The sequence below is a fragment of the Miniopterus natalensis genome, chromosome 3 (assembly GCF_054644295.1).
Source record: "Miniopterus natalensis isolate mMinNat1 chromosome 3, mMinNat1.hap1, whole genome shotgun sequence".
In the NCBI taxonomy this organism is placed as follows: Eukaryota; Metazoa; Chordata; class Mammalia; order Chiroptera; family Miniopteridae; genus Miniopterus; species Miniopterus natalensis.
The window spans coordinates 50,117,875-50,142,319 of record NC_142083.1 but is presented as its reverse complement, the minus strand read 5'-3'; the positions used below and the strand labels follow the sequence as shown (position 1 = coordinate 50,142,319).

Below are 24,445 nucleotides of genomic sequence, written 5' to 3'. Positions count from 1 at the left end.
TCAAATACCACTCAGCAACAAAAAATAAACTGCGGAGTCATACAAGGTGGATAAATCTCAAAATCAAAGGAGCATATATACAACATGATCACATTTATATGAACCTCTAAAAAATAAATCTAATCTACAATGGAAAAAGAAATCATTGATTGTCCAGTATTGGTGGAGCAGAATTAAATGTACACGGACACAATACAACGTTAATGTAAATGTTACAGATCTTGATTGTAGTGGGTGTTAAATTGGATGTATAAATTTGTCCAAACTCATCAGTAAAGGTAATAAAAAAGGTAATAAAAGAAGTATTTGTACTCGCCCCCCCCCCCCCCAAAGTCATGGCAATCTTAGAATTAGGTTACCCAATAAGAAGCTTTTTATAAATATGATATAAAAGGTTTTAAAAAATGAAATTATGATGGAAACAGTATGAACCATGAAGAATGCACTATATAAACCCACAACAAAGCTTTGGGATAATGTAATATCTCACTTGCAAAAATCTAAAAGTGCTTTAAAACCGGGGGGGAAAAAAAAGTTTGGCTTGACTCAGCGAAAAACAAACAAACATGAAAAGTAAAATAAAGACCACAAGAATAATTTAAAGCAATACTATAAAATACATTTTGTTCCATTAAATACATACACTTAAATGTGAATGACTTAACTAGGAAATCAAAGAGTAAACCACCATGGCTCATTTAAACTAAACTAATAATTGCAAAGAAATACAGAAAGGTATTCAAGCAAACCAAAACTCTTTTCTCATTAATTGCTTTAGCTTTTATAAGGTCTTATCTTACCTTACAAGAGAATCACTTCTTTTATCAGCTCTAACAAGGAGGACAACTTTCCATCTGTGAAAGGCTCCTGGAGCACCAGTGCGTTTCAGTTCTTCGCGCCATCTTTTAGGTGCAGATTGCATTTGAGGTGAATAATGGGAATCTTTTTCAATTTTATATCCCCATTCGTAAGTTGTTTCATCAAGCCATCTACCACTTTTGGCACTATGAATTATGTAGTCCTTAGTTAGTACCCACTTTCCTAAAAAGGAAATAAACTGTCAATAAGAATTTTGGTTCTGCTAAGTGCTAAATAATAAAAAACAAATATCAAATAAACTTTAATCTTTCTGAAAACTGAAGAAGACACAAATAAATGGAAGCATATATTATGTTCATGGATAGAAAGAATTAGCATCATTAAAATGTCCATACTACCCAAAGCCATCTATAGATTCAATGCAATCCCTATCAAAATATCAATGTCACTTTTCATAGAACTAGAACAAATAATCCTAAAATTTATTTGGAACTACAAAAGAGCCTGAACAGCCAAAGCGATCTTGAAAAAGAAGAAGAGTTGGAGGTATCATGCTACCTGATATCAAATTATACTACAAGGTTATAGCAATCAAAACAGATGGTACTGGCATAAAAACAGACACATAGATCAACAGAACACAAAGAGCTCAGAAAGAAACCCATGCCCTTAGGGTCAATTAATTTAAAATAAAGGAGGCAACAACATGCATTGGAGTAAAGAGAATGTTCAATGATGTTGAGAAAACTGGATACATTTTAGAAAATGACATTAGGTCACTTTCTTATACTATGTACAAAAATAAACTAAACATGGATTAAAGACTTAAATGTAAGACCTGGAACTATAAAAACTCCTAGAAGAAAACATAGGCAATAAAATACTGGTCTTAGCAATATTTTTTGGGATATATCTCCTAGGGCAAAAACAAAAGCAAAAATAAACAAATGGGACTACATTAAACTAAAAAGATTTTGCACTGCAAAGAAAAGCATCAACGAAACTAAAAGGCAACTTACTAAACGGGAGAATATAATTCGCAAATAATATTTGATAAGGGATTAATATCCAAAATACATAAAAAACTCATACAATTCAACATCAAAACACAATGAGAGCAGAGGACCTGAATAGGCATTTCTCCAAAAAGGACATACATATGGTCAACAGGCACATAAAAAGATGCTAAAGGTCAATAATCAGAGAAATGCAAATCAAAACCACAATAAGATATCACCTCACACCTGTCAAAATGACTATAGTCAATAAATCAACAGTAAATGTTGGTAAGAATGTGGAAAAAAGGGAACCATTGTACACTGTTGGCAAGAATGTAAACTGGTGCAGCCACTATGGAAAACAGTATGGAGGTTCCTCAAAAAATTAAAAATATAACTACCATATGACCCAGCAATTCTACTTTTGGGTATTTACTTGAAGAAATCCAAAACATTAATTAGAAAAGAAATATGCACCCTATGTATACTGCAACATTATTTACAATAGCCAAGACATGGAAACAAGCAACCTAAGTGTCCACTGACAGACAAATGAATAAAGAAGATATGGTACATACACACACACATATACACACAATGAAATATTACTCAGCCATATAAAAGAATGAAGCTTGCTATTTGCAATAACATAGATGGACCTAGAGGGTATTATACTAAGTGAAATAAGTCAGACAGACAAAGACAAAAATGCCAAATGCTTTCACTTACACGTGGAATAATCTAAAAAAAAAAAAAAAAATCAAAACAAACAAACTCATTGATAGAACAAATTGATGGTTGCCAAATGGGAAGGGGTTTGGAGGGATGAGATAAAAAGGTGAAAGGGAATGAGGTATGAATTGGCAGTTATAAAAACAGTCACAGGAATGTCAAGTACAGCATAGGGAATATAGTCGATATTATAACAACTATGTATGGTGCCAGATGGGTACTAGATTTGTCGGGGTGATCATTTCATCAGGTATATAAATATATAATCTCTGTGTTCTACACCTGAAAATAATATAACATTGTATATCAACAATAATTGAAAAATATTAACCTTATTCAACATGAGACTCTTAAACTACTTACCAACATTATCTTTAAACTATGTTGTTTTCTCCTAAATTTTTTTATGAGAGGCCTATATCACTGAACATTGTATGTAATCTTTCCCATGATAATTCTAACTTTGTTAGTAAGCAAAATATAGATATAAGGCTTAATAAAATAAAATGTAGTATTACTTAAATTATAATTACTATTATTAATCCCTATATTGGGTTCAATTTATATTCTTCCACTTATGCTAAAAACTTTTCCAATAATGTTTATAGCATTCTTATACTTTGTAAAACAAATTTATTGAGTTAGAGAATTATTCAGGGTAATTACAAACATTCTATAGTTTTTTTAATCTGGACATCAATGATCTTTTTAAACAGCAGGGACAATGTATGTTTTCATTTGTGTAGTTAATAATGAATCCAAGGGTTTTTCTGGTAAGTTACTCTAAAAAATGGTAAATTCACCTGAGTTAATTACATAATTTTTTGCAACCAGTAGACTACTGAGATGCCAGATCAATCATAGAAAACTCTAAAAGAAACATCAATGATGATGAAGAGAGGATTTAAAAATCTTAGAAAAAATAAAATAGTATGAGCATTGCTTCATAACATGGATGAGAGAGGAGGCAGCAGCAGAACAAAAACATTATTTCCAATGATAGATTAAAGAAAAGAAACTTGACTGACAGCTGATATTTCAACAGTTTTTTCTCTGCATTTTGTGCCAAATCTTTTCATTAAAATATTTTTTCTTACATAAAGCACTTACATGAAAATATTTGGTGAAGGAAATATTTCTGCCTATTCAATACATTTCACATGTGTCACAAAGTTTTGCTCAGAAGAATAAAGCAAAAAGTGTATCAAATATAAGTATTTTCAGAAAAATATCAGATTCATAAACATATCTTTCGAGGGACTAAGGTACTTTTTCTTTAATATGAAGTTTTTTTCTCAAAGCTGGAGGGAAGGCAGTTAACTTACCTGCTGCACAAGCTGCTAAAAATTTTTCACTCTTACATAAGCGTTCAGCTATAAGATGAGTACAATTTTTGTATTTCTGGAAGAAAAGATCCACATGAGAAAAATATTACTAAGCTAAAATTTCTTATATAACACATTCTTCGTATTCTTACAATATCAGGGGGGCATTTTATCATTTTTAGGCCAGTATTTTAATTCTAGTTATTTTACATTTGGTAAGTAAAGTTCCTTTACTCACCTCACTCTTAATAAAAGTGCAATCTAGTTTTAAAAGCAATTTGCCTAGAGCTTCCTTTTCTTCCATTTTAAATCCTGTCATCTGAATGATATGCTTTGGGGCACCATCATCCATCTAATACATATACAGATAAAGAAGATAACATGTTAGAGATATTTTCACCAAGTTGACATTATTTTTTTTCTTATTTATGAGTGCTAAAAAAAACCTAAAACCATTAGATCAAACATATAATGAATTGAACACAAAAGGCTTAATTATAAATACCAATATTAAAATTGCTTATGTAAACAGAAATTAGTTTTAAAAAGTTATCTTCTCAAAACGTGACCTTAAAGTGTGAATTTTTTTTTTCTGGTTTGAACACTGAAAGTTTACTACATTGCTTTCCACTAAAATACACTGATGAATGAATATAATTCTTCAGAAATACATACAATTATGTGTTAATTATATGATATATAAATATTAGCATAATATTAGCTTCATTTTAAAAGTACTGTTTTTGCTAAGAGCTTGTGAAGTAAGCACACTCAACGACAATAAAGCTTAATCAGGCTTTATACTGATTTTTAAAGTTTGTGGACAGGTATTGAAGAATATGTACAAGTTACTGGAGATACTGATAAAACTCATGGTTTTACAGCCTTTACACCAAATAATTTAGTATAGCAGGTACATGTAAGGAACATGGATCCCATTCCTAATCTACATTTAACTCTACTATATAATATGTGTGTGTGTGTGTGTGTGTGTGTGTGTGTGTGTTAATTTCATCACCTACAAAGGAGACCTAAAAAAACAGGTGGTTTTCCAATTTGTTTTGATATGGGCCTTAATCCATATTTAAATGCAGTTCACAAAGCAAGTTGTATCTGAAGTGGCACATGTATTAACCAAGAAAGTGAAAACTCACACCATTTCTAATTAGAATACAATTTTTTATTTGTTTACATGAGGTTAGACTTCAGTAGTAGGCAGTATCTTAGAAAAAATTTAGTTTTTTATTACTCATGAGGAAAGCAGGGATTAGAGGGGTAACTTCTCATTTCTCCACCAATTTTTCCACCAAGCTCTGTATTAGTATTTAATTAATTTCCTCGACGGAGCAGTAGTATTTGGCTTTCAAGGCAATTAAAAGTTTTAATTTTACATTTTAATGTAAAAAGTAAACCTCAAAAATTAGCATTATTTGAGCCCAGAAATAGTAACAGACAACTGGTGAAGTAAAAAATGTTTATTTTATTTTTTTAAAATATATCTTTATTGATTACAGAGAGGGGAAAGGAGTGGGAGAGAGAGAGATAGAAACATCAATGATGAGAGTCATTGATCAAGCCTGCAACCAGGCATGTGCCCTGATCGGGAATCGAATCCCGATTGCCTGGATCACCTGGATCCTAGGTGAAGCTCAACTGCTGAGCCACACCCGACAGGGCTTTATTTTAAATATATATGAACCACATAGAGTAAAGTCTAACTGTAAACAAATAAACATTACTCGGGGTTAAAAGTGACCCTTCATTTCCCTTGCTTAAAGTTTCTAAGAGGAAAAACTTCAGTGAGGGTAATAACACTTCTGGTTTTTCTCCACCTTTCATCACTCCCCCCCGGCTTAGGCAGCAGAAACTACCTCAGAGAACTAACCGGATATGCTTTGCTCAGCATATCTGCATATTTGCAATGACGTTCATATTAATGTTTTCTGGCATGTCCTAAGAAGCTGCCAGTAGCAGCCTGCACTGACTGCCTGGGTGGGTAAATCAATTTAGAGGTTATGTACTAAGAAGCACACTACAGATACACATCAAAGTCACCTCCTCCAAAATAATTTTTATTCAATAAAAAATCTGATACTTTGACCTCAATATATCTGGCTTTTTTATTTCTCTATTGGTCCCAAAAGAGGAAAAGAGATGTAATGTATTAATCCTCTAATATCCTAAAATTCAAGATACAGAACATAAAGTATCATTAAGGATAAGGCTCTTCAATGAAACAAAATTTTTAAAAAGTTGTAAGGATCTAGTCAGTACAAAATTATAAAGTGTACATAGTAGGCTTGGTGTTCTATGAAATAATTAATCATATATGCAAAATACTGTCAACCAGTAAATAAAACGTAAGTAGCTTCCTGCACAACCATCCAATTGTATTAATCATCCAATATTTTAAACCATTTTCATGGGTTAAATAACACAGCTCTTGAGTGATAATACCCATTAATATAGACTGGTAAATAAAAATTTTACAAAGAATATACTGCTTTAAGAAATAATAGTGATTTAGTCTGATGCAGAACACATATTAACACACATACACAAAAGCCACATGTAGATTACCGGGCATATGATCACAACTAGGAAGAAGTGCTTTCATTAATTCTACGGAATAATTATTTAAGTAAATCATTTAAGCAAATTTCCTTTAGAAATTTCTTCTTTAATCTGTACCTACTTATTGTGTGCTATCACTGGAATTCAAAATTTTGTGAAACTTTAGCAAGTAGCCTAGTTTCTCTGATAAACTTGTGAGTTAATGTGTATTCTGATTATGTTTTTTAATATTCATATTTTATGAATGAGCCCTTTCAGAAATACTAGACAAGTGAAATTCAACTCATCTGTGAATCATCTTGGTATTCAAGGGAAAAGGCAAATAAATCTACGTGCTTTCATAGTTCTTGAAAGTCATTTATCAGAGAAGTACAAGTGTTTTAACCATACATATTTTACCTGATACATGTATTTTCTTTATGTATTCCAAAGTTTCAAAAGCTATTTAGGAAGCTATTTCAAGAAATGTCAAAGAAAGGAAGTTCGGGTAGGTTTAAAAACCTAAAATCTTGTCTGGCCAGGCATGGCTCAGCAGTTGAGCGTTGACCTAGGATCCAGGAGATCCTGGTTCCATTCCCAGCCAGGGCACATGCCCGGGTTGTGGGATTGATCCCTAGTCAGGGGTATGCAGGAGGCAGCCGGTCAATGACTCTCTCATCATTGATGTTTCTGTCTCTCTCTCCCTTCTCCCTTCCTCTCTCTGAAATCAATAAAAATATACTTAATAAAAAAAATCCTAAAATCTTGCCTGTCTACTCTAAAATCCAGTGTAGAGAAACCAGTGTTAATCAGAATATACTGAAAGCAGTAAGAAAATCACTGTAATGCTACAACTCAAAAGTCTTATTTCAAGATTGTCCTTTAAATTTTATCCTTCTGCTTCCTGAGAATTAAGTATATGTTCAAATTAATAGCTGTTTTATAATTTGAATGTTTATCATTAACAAGTTGACATTTTAACTTATTTTGGTTTGATGCAAAAATGATTAAGTTATTTAGACTTATTAGAGTCAGTGTATAATACAAAGTTTACATCTTAAATTACATTGTCTTTATAATGGAATAAATATACCCACTTTACATATTTAACAACATTTTCTATTTAATAGTCCACTGTAAAATAAGAACAGGACCACCTATGCTTAATAGCAGAAATCTGCAATGGCTTTGTAAAGTAATTTGTTTCCTTTGAAAAGAATTAAACATGAAACTGAAATTAAAGGAGCAAAGAGGAAAGGGAAGAAACAGAGGGGAAAAAATAGAACATCCTGATTCAAACATTAGGAAAATATGAATATTAAAAAACATAATCAGAATACACATTTACTCACAAGTTTATCAGAGAAACTAGGCTACTTGCTAAAGTTTCACAAAATTTTGAATCCCAGTGATAGCACACAATAAGTAGGTACAGATTAAAGAAGAAATTCCACTAACCTAATCTAATAGCTTCCTATAAAATGATCTACTTGAAGCAATAGCATTTATAATACATTTAGCAATTCTTCTTAATATCATCTCCTATGACAAACTAATAGCCTAGATCACAGATCTAATTCATAGTTCCATTAGAAAATTGATATCTATATATTAGACATATATAAATATAGACAGATTTATATTTATAAAATTAGTGGTTCTTTCTATGATCCTGCACGATTAAGAAAACAATAAAACAATAGCCTAATATGCTAATAAACCCAAAGAGAGCACTATCTAAAACTGGTAAAATATCAATAATCCAGACAATTCAAAGTCCTTAAAAGTAGCGCCAAGTTTTGTGTAGGTGGTGTGTTCTGGGGCATGGAGGATCAAGAGCTAACTTCTAGAAGTCTTCCACACAAGAAAGTAAGCAAATATACCACAACATAACTACTAGTGGTAGTTCTAGGGAAATGATATATTTTTCCAGAACTTGCAGGAGGTGGTCCTTCAAGCATTCACCCTAACACAACAAAAGGGGAAAACCTAAAAGAGCATTTACTTAACAGTTAAATGTTATCTTTACTGTCAAAAAATTTAAAAAATTACATACTAGATTCTCAGTTGTAAGAAAATGCTTTTGTAGTAATTTTTTAAAACACTGTAGTAATTTAAAAAATCCAGTCACTTACCTTGAACCATATAATACACACAACTAAGGAGATAATGATTGTGAATAGAGCTGGCATTTATGCAGAGCAAGCAACTGTCTCTGTGGTATGGACTTTCCCAAAATATCTCCCACATGGGCCTATCCCTGATGCCTGAAATTCCTTTGCAGTTGGTGCCAGTTCGAAATGCAAATAAACCTATAGCACTCATCATAATTAAGAACATTATGCACTAGTTTTTTAGGTCCTATGAATTCTTTATGACACATAGCTAGAACACACTTAAAAAATATGACACATAGCCATAATATGTTGAAAAAAGAGCTCAGAGAAAAGTAGAAGTAGGAATACAGATATGAATAAAAGTTATGGTCCAGGCAGGAGGATGAAAGTGCAGGATGTAACAGTTGGGTTAAAGAGGAAAATGCTATAAAAAAATAAATAAGGGCTAAAAAGATGTTTTAAAGAGGTCTGTGGTAGAAAAATAAGGAGAAACTTTTCCTACTCTGCTTTACAATTTATTTTATGACCAGGCATAGAGTATTATACAACTTTAAGAATGTAATGCATCTTATAAGTTATATGCTATTAACGAAGACTAAGAAAGTTATCTTCGTTAACAGCATAAAAATTTATATATTTGCACTTAAGAACTAAAAATTTTCTTCAAAATAAGTTTTACTGATGTCTTTTAATTTTAATTAACACATGATTATAGAAATTTGAAAAATACTACAACATATATAGGAAGATTAAAATCATCTCTAAATTCCTTCACCCTGTAAAATACCACTGTTAATATATGGGGATGGGGAAAGGAGTTTCACTTGAAGGTTTTATGCATGTGTATGAAAAATATATATCACAAAAATTAAATATTATATAGTTCTGTATCTTAATTTTTATATAAAATTATATTCTGATTTTTCCATGCCACTGAACATTCTTCATGGTCTTAAGACTCTAAGGTTTCAGGGCAAACCAGTGGTTTCTTAATGTTTGTTATTCAAGTGAAATATTATACTTTTAAATCTACTTTTTTTAAATTTTAAACCTAAGGAACATAACTTTTATACTTCCTTCTTCTGGAAGGAATATATCAAGCCTTGAGTACAACCAATATTGTTACTATGAATTCAAGTTTGAAAGATTTTCATGATTCTTGTTACCTAAAGAATTTAACTGGAAAAGCAAAAAAAATGCTAAAATTAAATAGGGCTAAAGTGTTGGATCTCTATTTTAACCAATACTGCAAAAGAAAGACATAATCCCAGTACTCATACCATACGAGTAAAATACTATTTGGCTCTGAATGCTATAATGTCAAGTGGAGTTCAGGAATTTTGTAGCCTCTTGGCTTCAGGAGTCAAATTAGGCCTTTGGCTTAATTTCATTCAGTTGGCCTTTGGATTCCCCCCAACCCCCCTTTTTTAAGATGTAAAATCTGTTTCCTGCCCCATCCTTCAAAGGTACAGGATATGTGTGTGTGCGTATACAAATATAAATTGTTTTACTGAGGTCTCCAGTGGCATGATTTGGGAGATGTTCTTACTTCAATGACATTATTTGGGAAAGAAGCAGTCATGACCAGTCTCTTAGATGGTATATTTGGCAGTACAGGAAGGAAGTAGAGAAGTAGCAGCAAAGTGGCTATAATGAGGAAGAAATGATAAGGTAAGAGGATTTATGGAGATATCCAATATACCCAGTACCGTACAGGGAACAGGCTGGACTGGAGATGCAAGCTTTAGGGATAAAGGGGGCCCTTAAGGAAAACAAGAGGTATGATGCTCAGGGAAAAATGAATGAATGGACAGTCGGTATTGGTTAGCCATGGGGGATGAAAGTCATACCTGCTTCTGTATCCTAGGAATTTTATATTACTTAGTAGGAGGAGCATAAGGTCTAAGGTGGATTTCAATTGAGGACTTACTGTGTGGTCTATACACTTCATATATTTTAGTTCATTTCCTTCTCAACAACGTAAGTACTGTTTACCCTTCATATACAAAGTAAGGATACTGGAGAATCTGGGAGATTAAAAAGTTAACTCAAGGCTACACAGCTAGTAAATGGTAACCTATAATCTATAACCAGGGTTCAAAAATTTAAATCTGTTTCTGCAAAAACTGTATGCCTTTTCTGCAATATCACTGAGTTAAGTATCAGAATTTTGTCGAATACTTTTAACCACAAGCCACAATATAATTTTACAAAGCAATCTATTCTCAGCTAGTGCAAGAGAAAAATACACTACATGAAGAGGAATCTACTATGAGGGTGGGTAGATATTTAGATCATCAATATCACTGAAAATATTTAAACAATTATGAAGTAATTTCAGAAAAATGAAAGTCTAAAATTTCAAAGCATTTCTAGAAACAATCAAAAGAGTCACTTTTTTTCATATAAAAAAAGAAAGTTTTCATTATTTTCCTCTCAAAATGGATTTGGTTATTAATCACTAGACTAAGTCCTATGGGCTTGTCTTCTTCATCAAAAAATATTTTTAAAAAACATTCAATAATAAATAACAATTACTAACTAAAAAACAGTTTGTTATTTCAAATAATTTTGATAAAAAGTAAAAACTATGTGGACCTAAAAGTTTTAGGAATATTTTACTTTTAAGCAGTAAGATGTCCTTAGAAGGTAAGAAACAGTACATATTGTATTTTATAGCATATATTTCCCATTAGCATATTTAAGGAGAGTCAATCACAAGGGTAACAGATAATATTCCATTTTAGTTATATTTTCAAGAAAAAGAATTCTTCACTGTCTTTAGCTTTTATTGTTTGGAACTGATATAGAATTGATTTTTTTCTTTTTTTTCTTTAAGTAGTGAAAAGAATATCTCAGAAAAATGAAGATATTGTCTAATTAATAAAGCCATATTATTGGTTTTCTAAAAATCAATGTTTTTAGACATTAGTGAAAACTGTGGATAACTGTTATGAAATCTTCAGAGTTTTGAATTTTGATTATGAAAAGTATCCACATTTGACCACCTTTTCAAAGGCCCTTTCACATGATTTATTTTGCTTTAGGGAAGTAGGAAAATATTTAATCAGATAACAACTTAAACAGATAAGGCAAAAGAAAACGTGGATTTAGAAAACAAGGTCTAATAGGGGCTTATCTGCATTATTGAAGACTGTCTTTACAATAAAAATTTACACATTCAAGTATTTGAACATCCTAGTTTATATAAATTAACTCTTTGAGTTAACATAGAAGACATGATCAAATGAAATTCCTTATAAAAATCCACCCCAAACTATCAATTTATGTACTGAACACCTGCAATACAGGTTAAACTTTTCCTAAAATGGGAACATCATGCGTACCAAAAGATACTTCTAGGAACTGAGGCATAACGTACTAACAAAAGAAAAAGTTCACAAGGTACAGCGTGTCACATGTATACTGCTTAAATTTTCATTCCTAATGGTTCCGTGGTAAAACTTTTTTTTTCTTTTTTTGCTTTTGTTGGTATAGGATAGTCATTTGTTGTTTTGTTTTGATTGTTTAAAAAAGAGCTTGGAGCTTTCAAAATCAAACTCCATCTAATTTCTGGGTCAAATTCTGATATGGAGTACCTGAGGTAGGCCAATTTTGGGGGGTCAATATTTAATTAGACGTTTCGGGAGTCAAAGAAATCTCAGTTACCACTAAGTCTTGTTCCCAGCCTTCAAGCAGCTAAAAGATTATAATCCCCAGAAACCTAGGCCCTCCCCCCTTTAGGGAAACGTGTGCGCCTATGCGCGTTATATTTAAAGGCCTACAGTAGTAGCTGCAGAGAGATGATCACTACCCTCTGAACATGTTTAAAAATTCTATTAGGAAGAAAATGACACCATTTTCCTCGTCACTGGGAAGTGGGCCTGGGAGATCCCAGCCACCTGCTGTGACGCGAAATTACAGAAAGCAGCCAAGAATCTGGGGCTCAAGGAGAAGCGTCCCAGCCGGTTCTATGGAAACGAGGCAAGCCGGTGGCCTAGCGCCTAGCTGGCAGGGGACCAAGCAGCAGAGCAGCGCAAACAGGCGGGGAAGCAGCTCCCGGTGCACTGGAGAGTGGGGCTCGGTAGCCATCTCCCCGCAGCGCGGGCGGAGCAGGGCGGGGTCTGCGAATACGGCGCAGCAACTCAGGGAGCCTCCACCTCAGCGAGTGGGAAGGAAGCGCGGCTCCGAAAGGCGCAAGAGGTAGGTGCCGCTACCGCTCACCGCAGCCCCTTCCCAGCCTCACAACCGGGAGCGGCAGAAACTTCGGGGGCACAGAGGAAACATTCCCACAGAGTCAGGGTACACTGTGTCTTCCAAGTTGAGGCGCTTTACCTTCCAGGCCGGAGTGTCTTGGTTCCTTCGGGTGGTGGCGGTGGTAACAGGCAAGCCGACTGCCGCTGCAGCACTGGCTGCTTCGCTAATCCGGGCTCTGGGAAATAATTTCCCGCCGCGCGCTCCGTGGCCCCGGAAGCTATTATACCACTTCCGGGTGGTTGTCAGTGACGCTACCCACCGGTCGTCAGGTGGGCTGGCCAGCCTCCTGCATGCACAGCGCAGGAGTTGCGATCCTGGTAAGTGATTTTTACGCTTTGCTTCCTGAGCTTGGTATTTCCGGTCAGGGTACCGTACAGCGTCGTGGCTGGACCAAGAAGTGAGCGGGAGAGGGTTAAACCAGGAGTCCCCATCCATCCCTCCATGCTGCTGGAGAAGGCCCTGGGATCTCGGCTTGATCTTCTCCACTCGCAGTATCCATCTCCAAGTGTCCCTGGTAAAGGCCAGAGGCACCGGGCACCGCAACTCGGTTTAGTACCGAGTCTCTCTACCAATGATCAAAGAGTGTTGTTACTCTCCCATTGGCAGGGTTTGGTCACCCTCGATTTTCGAGACCTGCTTTACCATACTTTTCTTGAATGCTGTTTTCATTGCCCTGGGTCGCAGAGCCCGACGAGCAGGCCGTCGTGACACTGTTTACAAACATTTTGGAAGTGGGATGAGGGGGTCGTTCCTAACCTAGAATTAATTCAATGTGCCCGCTGCAGTTTTGAGTTGGGTGACAATGGTATTTCTTTTCCTGGCTGCTATGAGCTCATGAGGTAGAGAACAAGCTTAAAGGTTCAAGCGTAGGCTTTAAATACATGTTTTACCTTTTGGAAAGACCAGTGATCGGGAAATAGGCGCGCCTTCTTGGAAGGAGTGCTGGCTCGTTGTTCCAGGTTTCCTCGATAATGAAGAATTGAGGAGAATTTTGGGTGGAGGTCTGAGGTAGCCAGAGTAGCTGTAACGAGAAATTGCTTCCAGCATAGGGATAATATGAGGCAAGGTGCTCAGTCAGCCGAAGATTAAAAAACAACAAAAAACCATGATGTAGTAGACTGTGAGGCAACTCAGTCTTTGAGGTAAGTAGTTTTCACTCACCACCTTATATTTAATCACTTTTTCCTCCAGAAAAGCTGGCTGATTGCTTTTTTTCCCTAAAACAGCCAAATGCAAAACAAGTTCTAGGGAAGACTCTACCCTAAAGAAAAAATTCAATAAATATGTTCAATTCAAGGCCTCTGATGCATCAGCAACTGCCTTGTTACTTTTTGGAAGTAATGCACCATGTATAGAATATCACATTGATCATCTAATCTCCTTGTTGATTAATAATTCAACAAATTTTTATAATCTTTAATCTCAGTTTTGCCATTTTTGTTGAATCCTGAGTTTTTCCTTTATTTCTCCAGTTGAAAGGATTGTAATAATTTAAGGGAGGTTACATATTTCTATATAGCAACTAGTTTTTAGAAGGGCAGTGATTTTTTTAAAATCATTGCTCTTGATTTGCTGTATCTCCTTTCAAGTTAATAATAGCCCTCCACTAATACTAACCACAAACAGCTATTGTCTGCCAGGCACTTTACATTCATTATTTTATTTAGACTTAGTACAGTTCTACAAGAAAATCATATTATCCCTATTTTGCAAACATTTTATGTTGAGACTCAAAGTACTGTGACAGTCCCACAAATTATACTATTAAATGGCAATTGAAATTTGAACCCAGTCTTCCTGACTCCACACATTGGCCTTTTTACTGTGCTCTATCTATCCTTCCTCTCATAATAATCATAACAGTCATTTTCACTCTCATGTAAAATTGGATAGATAGTATATTACATTCTTGTGTTAAGGAATTAATTCCTATGGTAATGTATTGAGGATTAAGGAATGTGTTAGGGATTTTAGGAATTACCACAGTTGTGACATGTGAATATTCCAGTTTCTTTCCTTTGTTGATCCTTGGCCAATTTTATTATCCAAACCCAAACAAATACAAGCAATCTAGAAACCATCAGTATATTAGTGACTCTAAGTTCGGAGTATTAGCTGTCTCTTTAGGCAGCTTTTCACACACATTTATATACAGAGATACTTATGCATGTTTGTGTATGAAGAAAGAGAAAGTTAGTGAATGAGCACAAATTCAGGAAATTGAACTTTGTAGTGCTCTGTAAAGAGTTGTTATTATTTGCTGGTTATTAGCAAAACTTCTCTCCGACTCATATAACCCTCAGATAGATGGTGATTATCATACATTTTAAGGGAATATGCTTGATTAAACCTACCCAGTCCAATAGTCTATTTAATATAGAGAAATATAAATAGCCTAATTACCAGGAAAATTCACTAAAATATAGTTGAAATTACCAGTACTGGAAATAACAGAACTTAATTCTAAAGAATATCTTCTCTTACTGAAAGACACCAGTATCTAATTAGTCTCAAATTCTAATGTGCATTTTATATTGTATTAACTTAACTATATGAAAGATATTTGCTTTGCATGTCCCATAGGTAGATATATAGATATATCTATATGTAGATATATCTATATATATTACTGATTTTAGAGAGAGACAAAGGAGAGAAAGAGAAAGACAGAGAGAGAGAGAGAGAGAGAGAGAGAGAGAGAGAAACATTGATTTGTTGTTCCACTTTATGCATCATTGGTTGCTTCTTGTATGTGCTCTGACCAGGCAACAAACCCACAACCGTGGCATACTGGGACCATGCTCTAACCAACTGAGCTACCTAGCCAGGGCAGTGATATTTTGTTTTTAATCACATTTCAGTGCTTATGAAGGCTGAGATTATATCAGTTTTTTCATTATCTCACATCCAGCATCTAACACTGTGCCTGACATGTAGTAAGTAGGGGCTCAATAAACACTTATTGAATGAACAGTTTTGCTTTAAAATGTGTTGTTGTTGTTTTTAATCTGCAGAGAAATACTGTATATGTGTTTTTTAAAAGGGATTTATCACATAAATAAATACACATTTATTGTTACTCACTTTGACCTTGAAATAATAATGTCCACTTCACAGTCATCTAGAAAAGGCAATGGTGGTATCCTGTAAAGAAGATTGGATAGTGAGACAGGCTATAAGAGAATACCTAATATTGACTGTCGCTTACTTTCTGCTATTCAGTGTTACATTTAATCCTCATAGCACTATAGACTTTTATTATCCTCTTTTTATAGATGAAAAAACTGAAGATACGATTTTTAAATTATCATAGGTTACACACAATCATGAAGTATCAGAGCTGTGATTTGAACCAATGCTGACTCCAAAGGCCATAATCTTAACCACTTTTCTATACTGCTTCCAATTGGGTTTTAATCCTGGCTCATCCACTAACTAGTTGTATTTTATTTCTCTGAAGATCATATTTCTCATCTATAACATACAGGAGTTGGATTTGATAATCAATAAGGTCCCTTTCAGATCGAAAATCCTCTGAATTTGACTCTCAGGTATTAACTGTTGTACTCAGGTATTAACTGACTACAGCAGTTCTAGTGTGTTAGAAAACCATGAATGGAGTTTTACACGTATTTATTGGTGTCTTCAACATTGGTAGATGTGCAGTTATGTTTTTGGAATGGAAAGAAAAAGACTACATTTTAAAACAAAAACAAACTCAGCCATGCGTTTTGCTAGCTTATGACCCAGTAAGTCAATGAATCTTGTGAGTTATGTTTTCATATGTAAAATGGATCCATGAGGCTACTGTGAAGGTTAAGTGAAATGATACATTTAAAGCCTCAAACACACTGTCTGACACACAGTTGCCATTAAATAAATATCGATTCTCTTTCCCCTGATTTTGTGAGGATAAAAGATTGGTGGATATAAAAATGCTTTATAAATTAGCCAAAGGTGACAAATCTTTTCACTTACAGTCCACTAGGGAAGGTAAAAGTTATATACACAATTAGTTATTATGAGGAACAATTTACATACGATCATTGAACACAAAACATGATGGGAACACAGACAAGAAATTTTGCTTCCAGGAGGACAGATGAGGAAAGAAATCATGAAGAAGAAGGTAATGCTGAATTTGGGCCTTAAAGGATGATGATGAGTTGGGTAGGGGGACCAGATGGAAGAATGTTCCATTGGAGAGCAAAAAGGTGTCAGAAAAGAGAATAGTGACCACTTCGGAGATGTAGGATGGGTCAAGGCTAATAGGAAAGGTTAAAAAGCTGAGATCTGGGCAAGCTCTGGATAGTGTGGTCAGGTTGAAGACATTAGGCTTTTCACAATAAGTAATGATTTGTGTGTATAACCAGGATAGTGTGGAGGATGGGGCAGGCATTTGACTTCTTTGTTGTGGAAATAATAGATTTTTCTTTGTTGATTTGTTACAGAAATATAATAGGCAAATAAGCCAAAAATAAAAAGAAAGAAATGAAAACTTGTCCATAGTTTCACTCCAGCCCAGCTCTTCACTTACCCACTCCCACACCCCAACCCAGGTCCCCTCCTGGCTGGAGAGCACCCTTCTCTTTCCAGTGAACTCTGCTCAGGCTGGCCCAGAGGTGGGAGGGGGCTCTAAGGGACCATTTCTCCTCCTGTTTCTGGGTCCCCACCCTGAGGGGACATGGACTCACAATGGGACCGGTCCACAAGCACATAGTCCAATGGGGTGGAGGCTGGGTGCTGGGACCCAGCTGTGATTGCAGTGGGGTTCTGATTCTCTCTCAAGTTCTGAGGTCTTCTTGCCCCTTCTTGCTGTGGCTCCTGCCCCTTCCTGATGCCTGTGACTCTAAGCAACCACCTGCTTCTCTCTGAGCCTTAGTTTTCCCTTTTAAAGTCACGGGGTGAACTGGGTAAAGTACCCTTAGGCTCTTCTCTCCCAGGAGTAACTCTGGGACTCACCATGGTGGTGTCAGGCTTGGATCTGCCTCCCCTTCCTGTGCCTGGTCCTCCAGCATCACTCCTTTCTTTTCCATGACCTTCTGCAATGCCTTCTCCACAGAAAACAAAACACAAAAATCCCACCCCCTTTCCAGCATTCAGATACTGTTGCGCTACTGCCAGGCTGTTCAACATCAGTGTCCGTCAGTCACAACTCCGACTACTGCTAGGCCGTGCCCATTTATAGGCTGGGAAACAGGGTTTGGTCGTTAGAAGTACGATTCTGCAGATTGCTGACTCACCTCACCAGGTGACTCTGCTTAAGGGAAGGTTTTGAGTGGTGAACTCGAAGACTGCAGTTGAGTCAGGAGGCAAGGCAAAAATCAGCATAATTATATTGGAAGTGGGCTAGAACACGGCCTCTCAGCCTGAGTTGTTGGTATGTTATTGGAGACAGGTTTTTGAAACAATTCTTCTGCTATTTCCTCTTAAACTTTGGTTAAAATACTAGTAAACAAGGAGAGAGCTCAGAAAATATTCTAAATGGGTAGTATAATGTCTATAATACTTATGTTGATACACCACCGCAGAAATTGAGAACAAACATATATAGCTGTTTAAATCCTTTGCTGATTTTTTGCTGAGTAAATTTCACATGAAGATTATCTAAAGCTAAAAGGAAAAAGACAGGTGTCCTTTTGATTTAGGCAAAGAAATATAATGTAAACTAGTTGAATTCAGAGACCACATTAGTGTGAGCTCAAACTCATGAGTTTACATGGTATGATCTTGAAGAAGTTAATTTATTTGAGCCCCAATTTGTTCATTTGTAAAATGGTAAAATCAAATTTATGGATTTATTAGGATTAAATGTGATAATGTGTGAAAGCACACTGGCATCAGAAAAATTAGAGATGGGTCGTGTATTTTTTGTTGTTTAATGAAGTACAATTGCTTTCAAATAAGGTCTGCAACTCCACTCGTGAAGTCAGATTAAAGTTCAAATCCCATCTCCTTCACTAGCTGTGTGACCCTGGGAAAGTTACTTTTCTACTCTTTCCTTATTTGTAAAGTGGGAATAGTAATAATGCCTTTATGGGGCTTTTGTGGAAATTAAATGAAATAATGATGCATAAAGTTTAATATGGTGGCTGGACTTGTAAGTACTTTATTGGCTCAAATTCCCAAAGAAGCAGATGCCAAGAGGGGTTTAAATATGCAAGAGGCTTTTTGGGGAAAGTGCCCATGAAAGGTAAAGGAGAAGGGAGCAAGAATGGGAAAAAGTGCCTTCAGGACTCAGTGTGGGTCTGACAGTCGGAGGGAGAGGAGGAAGGAAGTCAGGAGAGGAGAGTAAGTAGAATCTCAAACTGCTTTTTCAAACAGGCCCATGGGGAATCATTGAACCAAAGTCATCTGTTAGAAGAATCCCATGTCACTGCTGTACTCTGTATAATGTTAGCTATTAGTAAAAATAATTAACAGTTGTCAAAAGTATAATTTAAAAGGAGTTTTTAAATTTTAACTCTTGAATTTTACTACCTGTCCTGACCTCCCCTAAGAAAAGTACAACCCCTGCTGCCAGATGTTGACCTTATCATTTGAGATCTACATGTTCTCAGACCAACAACTTCTTATACTTTTGTTAGCCAGAGAACTCTTAAAGGAATCAAAAGATATCTTCCAAGTAACAGTTGAAAAATGCAAACAGTAGCTAAGCAACTGGTTTTTTGATATTATATGGTTAAACGCAAACTGTTATCTAAATTTCTGAATTCAGGTAGCCAATAAATATAACAATCTTAAACAGCTGAGTAATGTTAATATCCATAGCCTAAACTTGACTTTCCATTTTCTTTCTTAACAAAGATACCTCTGTGGTTAAAAAGATCAAGATAATTACAGTTTTGTACATCTGGGCCCCTCCCTATTTTATAATTTGTAATAAGCAATTGTAGAGATCAATCAATTCAATGCTTTTCAAATGGCAGGTCACAACCCCATCAATTTGGTGACTATTAGTCTACATTTTTGTTTCAGTTATGTGTAGCTTCAGGTTTTGGATATAAAATATAAAATGTGTTTGTTACTGTGAATCACAGTTGAATTTTAAAGCAAAAGACTTAAACTAACATCCTTTATCTTACATTAGGAATTGAGGACTAAAGAGGTGATTTAATTTGTCCAGATAACTCAGGAAACACATGACTTGAACCAGAAGCTAGGTCTTAAGAATCTAAATTTAGAGCTCTTTTATATCATGCCTCCAGGAAATGCCTTCTTATTTTCCAAGAAGAGGCTTCTTGTTTGCTCTAATTAGAGCACATAATTACTGTTTTTCAGTTGGTTAATATGATAGATTTTTTTTTGGTTGCTTTTGTTATTTTTTTGCTAAAATATCCTGAAAATCTCTTCCCTGACTCTGGCCATTGTGTCAGGGACTCTGGCCATGCTGCCATGCTGAATTTAATGTCCATTTTTCCCTTTGGGGAACACAGCTAATGTAACAGTTTAAGTCTGGAGTTTACCTGATTTAAGTTTTTAAAATGTTTTTATTCTCACTGGAGGATATGTTTTTATTGATTTTAGAGAGAGGAAGGGAGAGAGAGAGAGACTGAGAAACATCCCTGTGAGAGACAAAGATCAATCGGTTGTTCCCAGTATGCACACTCCTACTGAGGATTGAGCCCAGAAACCTAGGAATCAAACCTATAACCTTTTGGTGTACAGGACGATGCTCCAACCAACTGAGCCACCAGCCAGGGTGGAGTTTACCTGATTTAAACTGAAGACTGATGGAAGCTCTTTTGGAGGTACATTATACTGATAAGATCTTAATTTTTACTAATCCCAGTGAATATTATTTTGTGCTTCATTGTCATGACATTCTTTACCCATTTTCTTTGTTTTTAAACTTCAGCTCACCAAATATTTTTCAATTTTAAAATGCAAGCCTTGCATATAATCATATAATTTATTCCTTTATAATTTTAAAAAATAAATCATTATTTCATTTCCTAGCATATATTCATACCTGTCCTTAAAAATGCCTATGGGCAATTAAGCAGTGGTGAGCTCTGCTCTCTACTCTTCAGATTTGACTGGGGAAGAGTTTGGGAGAGGGCTCTTTGTAAAAGGAGCCCTCTTTCTAGGCTTTGTTTCTGAGTTGCCTTCTGTACCTTGGTATCACTGAGGCTGCCTGTGCTCATTGTTCTGATTAAGTTTACCTGGTAACAAACTCTGGGGCGTTCTTATTTTTCCAACTCAGCAGTTCTCAAACATTTGGTTTCAGGAGCCCTTTACACTTAAAAATTACTGATGAACTCAAGGAGTTTTTAATGTATATAACTATATCTACTTACAATTATTATATTATAAATTCAAATTGATTATTTCAAAAAGATTTAATTCAGTAATAAAGCCATTACATGGTAACATAAGTCGCATTAAAAAACACACAACACCGCTATATTTTTTCCCCAAATAAAAATTGTAATGGAAAAGTGACATTGTTTAATATTTTTGCAATCTTTTTAATGTCTGGCTTAATAGACGAGAGCTGAATTCACAGATCTGCTTCTGTATTCAATCTGGTATGGTATGTTATTTTGGTTAAAGTGAATGAAATCCAACCTCATACAGATGTGCAGTTGGAAAAGAAAGTATTTTAATGTCCTTTTCACCAGAACTTTAACAAGTGATAGTTCCTTAAAATTGAATTACAATGTGGACTCTGAAATCATATCAGTTAGCTTTTTGTGCTTTGTTACTTTAAAATCCCTTGGTCTGCCTGGCTGGGCGTGGGTGAGCGGTTGAGCATCGACCTAGGATCCAGGAGATTGCTGTTCGATTCCTGGTCAGGGCACATGCCCAGGTTGCAGGCTCGATCCCATTGGGGGTGTGCAGGAGGTAGCCGATCAATGACGACTCTCTGGTCATTGATGTTTCCATCTCTCTCTCTCTCCCGCTTCCTTCCTCTCTCTGGAATCAATAAAGATTCATTTAAAAAAAAATAATAAAAAAAAATAAAATCCCTTGGTCTGTCTTGAGTTTTGAATGAATCTTTATAGATACCTGATTTTGTTACATAATTCATTGGCCATATGTAAAATATTGATTAATTGAGGTATGCTTATCTTTCTAATCTTAATTAACTTCCTTATACAATATCAAAAAATTCCATATGTTAATATCATCAGCAGTCTCATCAGGAAAATCTTAAAACACTAGGAAACTGCCCATATAACAATATATGAAATTTCCAAAATTTTTATTTTTGCTTTGAAAGCTCTAATTTTATCATTGGCAACACTGTCTAATATTTTCCTTGAAATGATAGTCCAATTTGGTTGATTTTGAGAAAATCTGCCTTGTATGCAAAGGAAGAGTTAATAGAATTACTATTTTTACTGCCTCATCAAAGACATTATTAAATGAACCTGGCATTCTTTTTCATTCCAACTGTGTGGTGGTGAAAAACATGTCTACTACTGTGGTAAGCAGTATAATGACCCCCTAAAGATGCCTATATTTCAATCTCTGGAACCTGTGAATATGTTATGTTATATGGCAAAAGGAAATTAAAGTTGTTAATCAGTTTACCTTCAAATAGTGAGCTTATTTTGGATTATACAAATGGATTCAGTGGAATCACAGTGGTTCTCAGAAATGGAAGAAGGAATCAGAAGAGGAATTCAGAGTGATTTCAGTGTGAAAAGGACTCAACCCATATAGCTAGCTAGAAAATTCAGGGAGTGGGCCAGGACCCAAGGAATGAGAGTAGCCTCTAACAGCTAGAAAATGCAAGGAAACAGATTCTCCTCAGAGCCTCCAGAAAGGAATTCAGCCCTGCCAATTACTTACTGGTTTTAGCCCAGTGAAACCCAATTCAGACTTATGACCTAGAGGACTGTAAGATAGTAAATCTGTGTGGTTTTGACAAATTTGTGGCAACTTACTATAACAGCAATAGAAAACTCATATAGTTTTGGGGCTACACTTTGTGATAGGGCATCATTACTTTTGCACTATTAATACAAATGTTAACCTAGTAAAATAGTGTATAGTGTCTTTTTATGAAAATAGTTTTGACCTTTGAGAACCCCCTGCAGAGAATATTGAGACTCCACCAGGGATCTTTGTACCACACTTTGAATCTCTTATTTAAAACTTTTTCTTTGTACTTCCTCTGTGTCAACCACTAGATGAGGTTCTGGGCTGCAAAAATAAAGAAGGCACAGTTCATGTTTTAAGAAGATTATAATCTAGTGGTTGAGAGAGGTAAGCAAATCAGCGATTGCAGATATCATAGCATGACAAGTGCCCTAACTGATACATACTCAAGGGAAGGAAAGAGACCTAATAACTGTCTTCTTGTGCTTTCAGTTTAGTGAGAGAGATCACAAAACTAACTACAAAATACAAAGTGCTATTAAGGAAATATCTCCACTAACAGGGCAGGGAAGACACCTTTACATTCCCGTTTAGCAGTGAATGGGGTTTCATTTTCTCCACTTCCTTCCCAGCACTTATCGTTTATATTTTGTTTATAGTGGTTCTCGTGAGCTGCGAAGTTGTATCTCATGTGGTCTCAATTTGCATTTTTTTAAGTCAGGAAGATTGACACTTTCTACGCCTTTTATTTACTTTTCTTGCCTAATTGTCCTGGCTAGAACTTCCAATACAATGTTGAGTAGAAGTGCTAATAATGGGCATTCTTGTCTTGTTCCTGATCTTAAAGGGAAAGCTTTCAGTCTTTTACCATTAAGTATTAAGCCAGCTGTGGGTTTTTTATAGATATCCTTTATTGGGTTGATGAAGTTTCCTTTTATTCCTAGTTTGTTGAGTGTTTTTATCATAATGGTATTGGATTTTAACACATTTTTCTCTGCATATACTTAGATTATCATGTAGGTTTTGTCCTTGATTATATTAATAAAATGTACTACATTGATTCATTTTCCTATGTTCATTCAACCTTATATTCCAGGGATAAATTCCACTTAGTCTTATAGTTTGAAGAATTTTCTTTACTATTTAAGACAGGTCTACCAGCATCAAATTCTCAATTTTTATTTTGTCTTCAGTTTTAAAAGTGATGGCTTTATTTTGCCTTCAATTTTAAGTATAGTTATTCTTGATATGGAATAGTTGGTGGACAATGTTTTTCTTTCAAGCACTTTGAATTTCTCATTCCACTGACTTCTGACCTCGATTGTTTCATTGATGCTTAGCTGTATGTGATGAGTTAGCTTTCTCTTGCTGCTTTTAGTGTCTTTGTCTTTGTCCTTTAATAGTTTGAGTATGTTATGTCTAGATGTCTATCTGTTTATATTTGCCCTACTGGGGTCCTTTGAACTTCTTTGATGAGTAGATTAATACTTTTCATCTAATTTGGTATGTTTTTATCCCTTATTCATATATTTTTTCTGCTCTTTTAATCTGTCTCCTCTCTTCCTGGGATATTATTAATATGTTTTTTGATATGATTATGATTGTCCCCAATGTCTCTGAGTCTTTGCTCATTTTTTTTTTTTTTAATTCTTTTTTTCTGTTTTTTCAGAATGAGTTGTTTATATTAACTATTTTTAATTCACCAGTTCTTTCTACAGGTCATGTTGAATCTGCTCTCAAGTCCCTCTAATGAATTGTCTTTACATATTTTGGACTTTTCAAATTCAACATTTCCATTTTGTTCAAAAATGCA

At 35.1% G+C, this 24,445-nt stretch overlaps 2 protein-coding genes across 4 annotated transcripts in view; one reads left to right on the top strand and one right to left on the bottom strand.

Moving 5' to 3' along the window:
- Positions 1-12,948, bottom strand: part of SLF1 (SMC5/6 complex localization factor 1) — a 60,526-nt gene extending 47,578 nt beyond the window's left edge. For both annotated transcript variants that reach the window (XM_087815447.1, XM_087815448.1), the window contains exons 1-4: positions 12,880-12,948; positions 4,113-4,226; positions 3,875-3,950; positions 801-1,041 (exon numbers count right to left, since the gene is read on the bottom strand). In XM_087815447.1, coding sequence (XP_087671573.1) covers positions 801-1,041; positions 3,875-3,950; positions 4,113-4,226 — 431 coding nt within the window. In that variant the 5' untranslated portion in view covers positions 12,880-12,948. The remainder of the gene's footprint in view (positions 1-800; positions 1,042-3,874; positions 3,951-4,112; positions 4,227-12,879) is intronic.
- A 7,537-nt stretch (positions 12,949-20,485) lies between these two features.
- KIAA0825 (KIAA0825 ortholog) overlaps positions 20,486-24,445 on the top strand; it is a 322,549-nt gene continuing 318,589 nt past the window's right edge. The window contains exon 1 of one of the 2 annotated variants that reach the window (XR_015714258.1): positions 20,486-20,552. The gene's annotated coding sequence lies outside the window, so the exon portion shown is untranslated. The remainder of the gene's footprint in view (positions 20,553-24,445) is intronic. The other variant, XM_016216140.2, reaches the window with a different exon arrangement.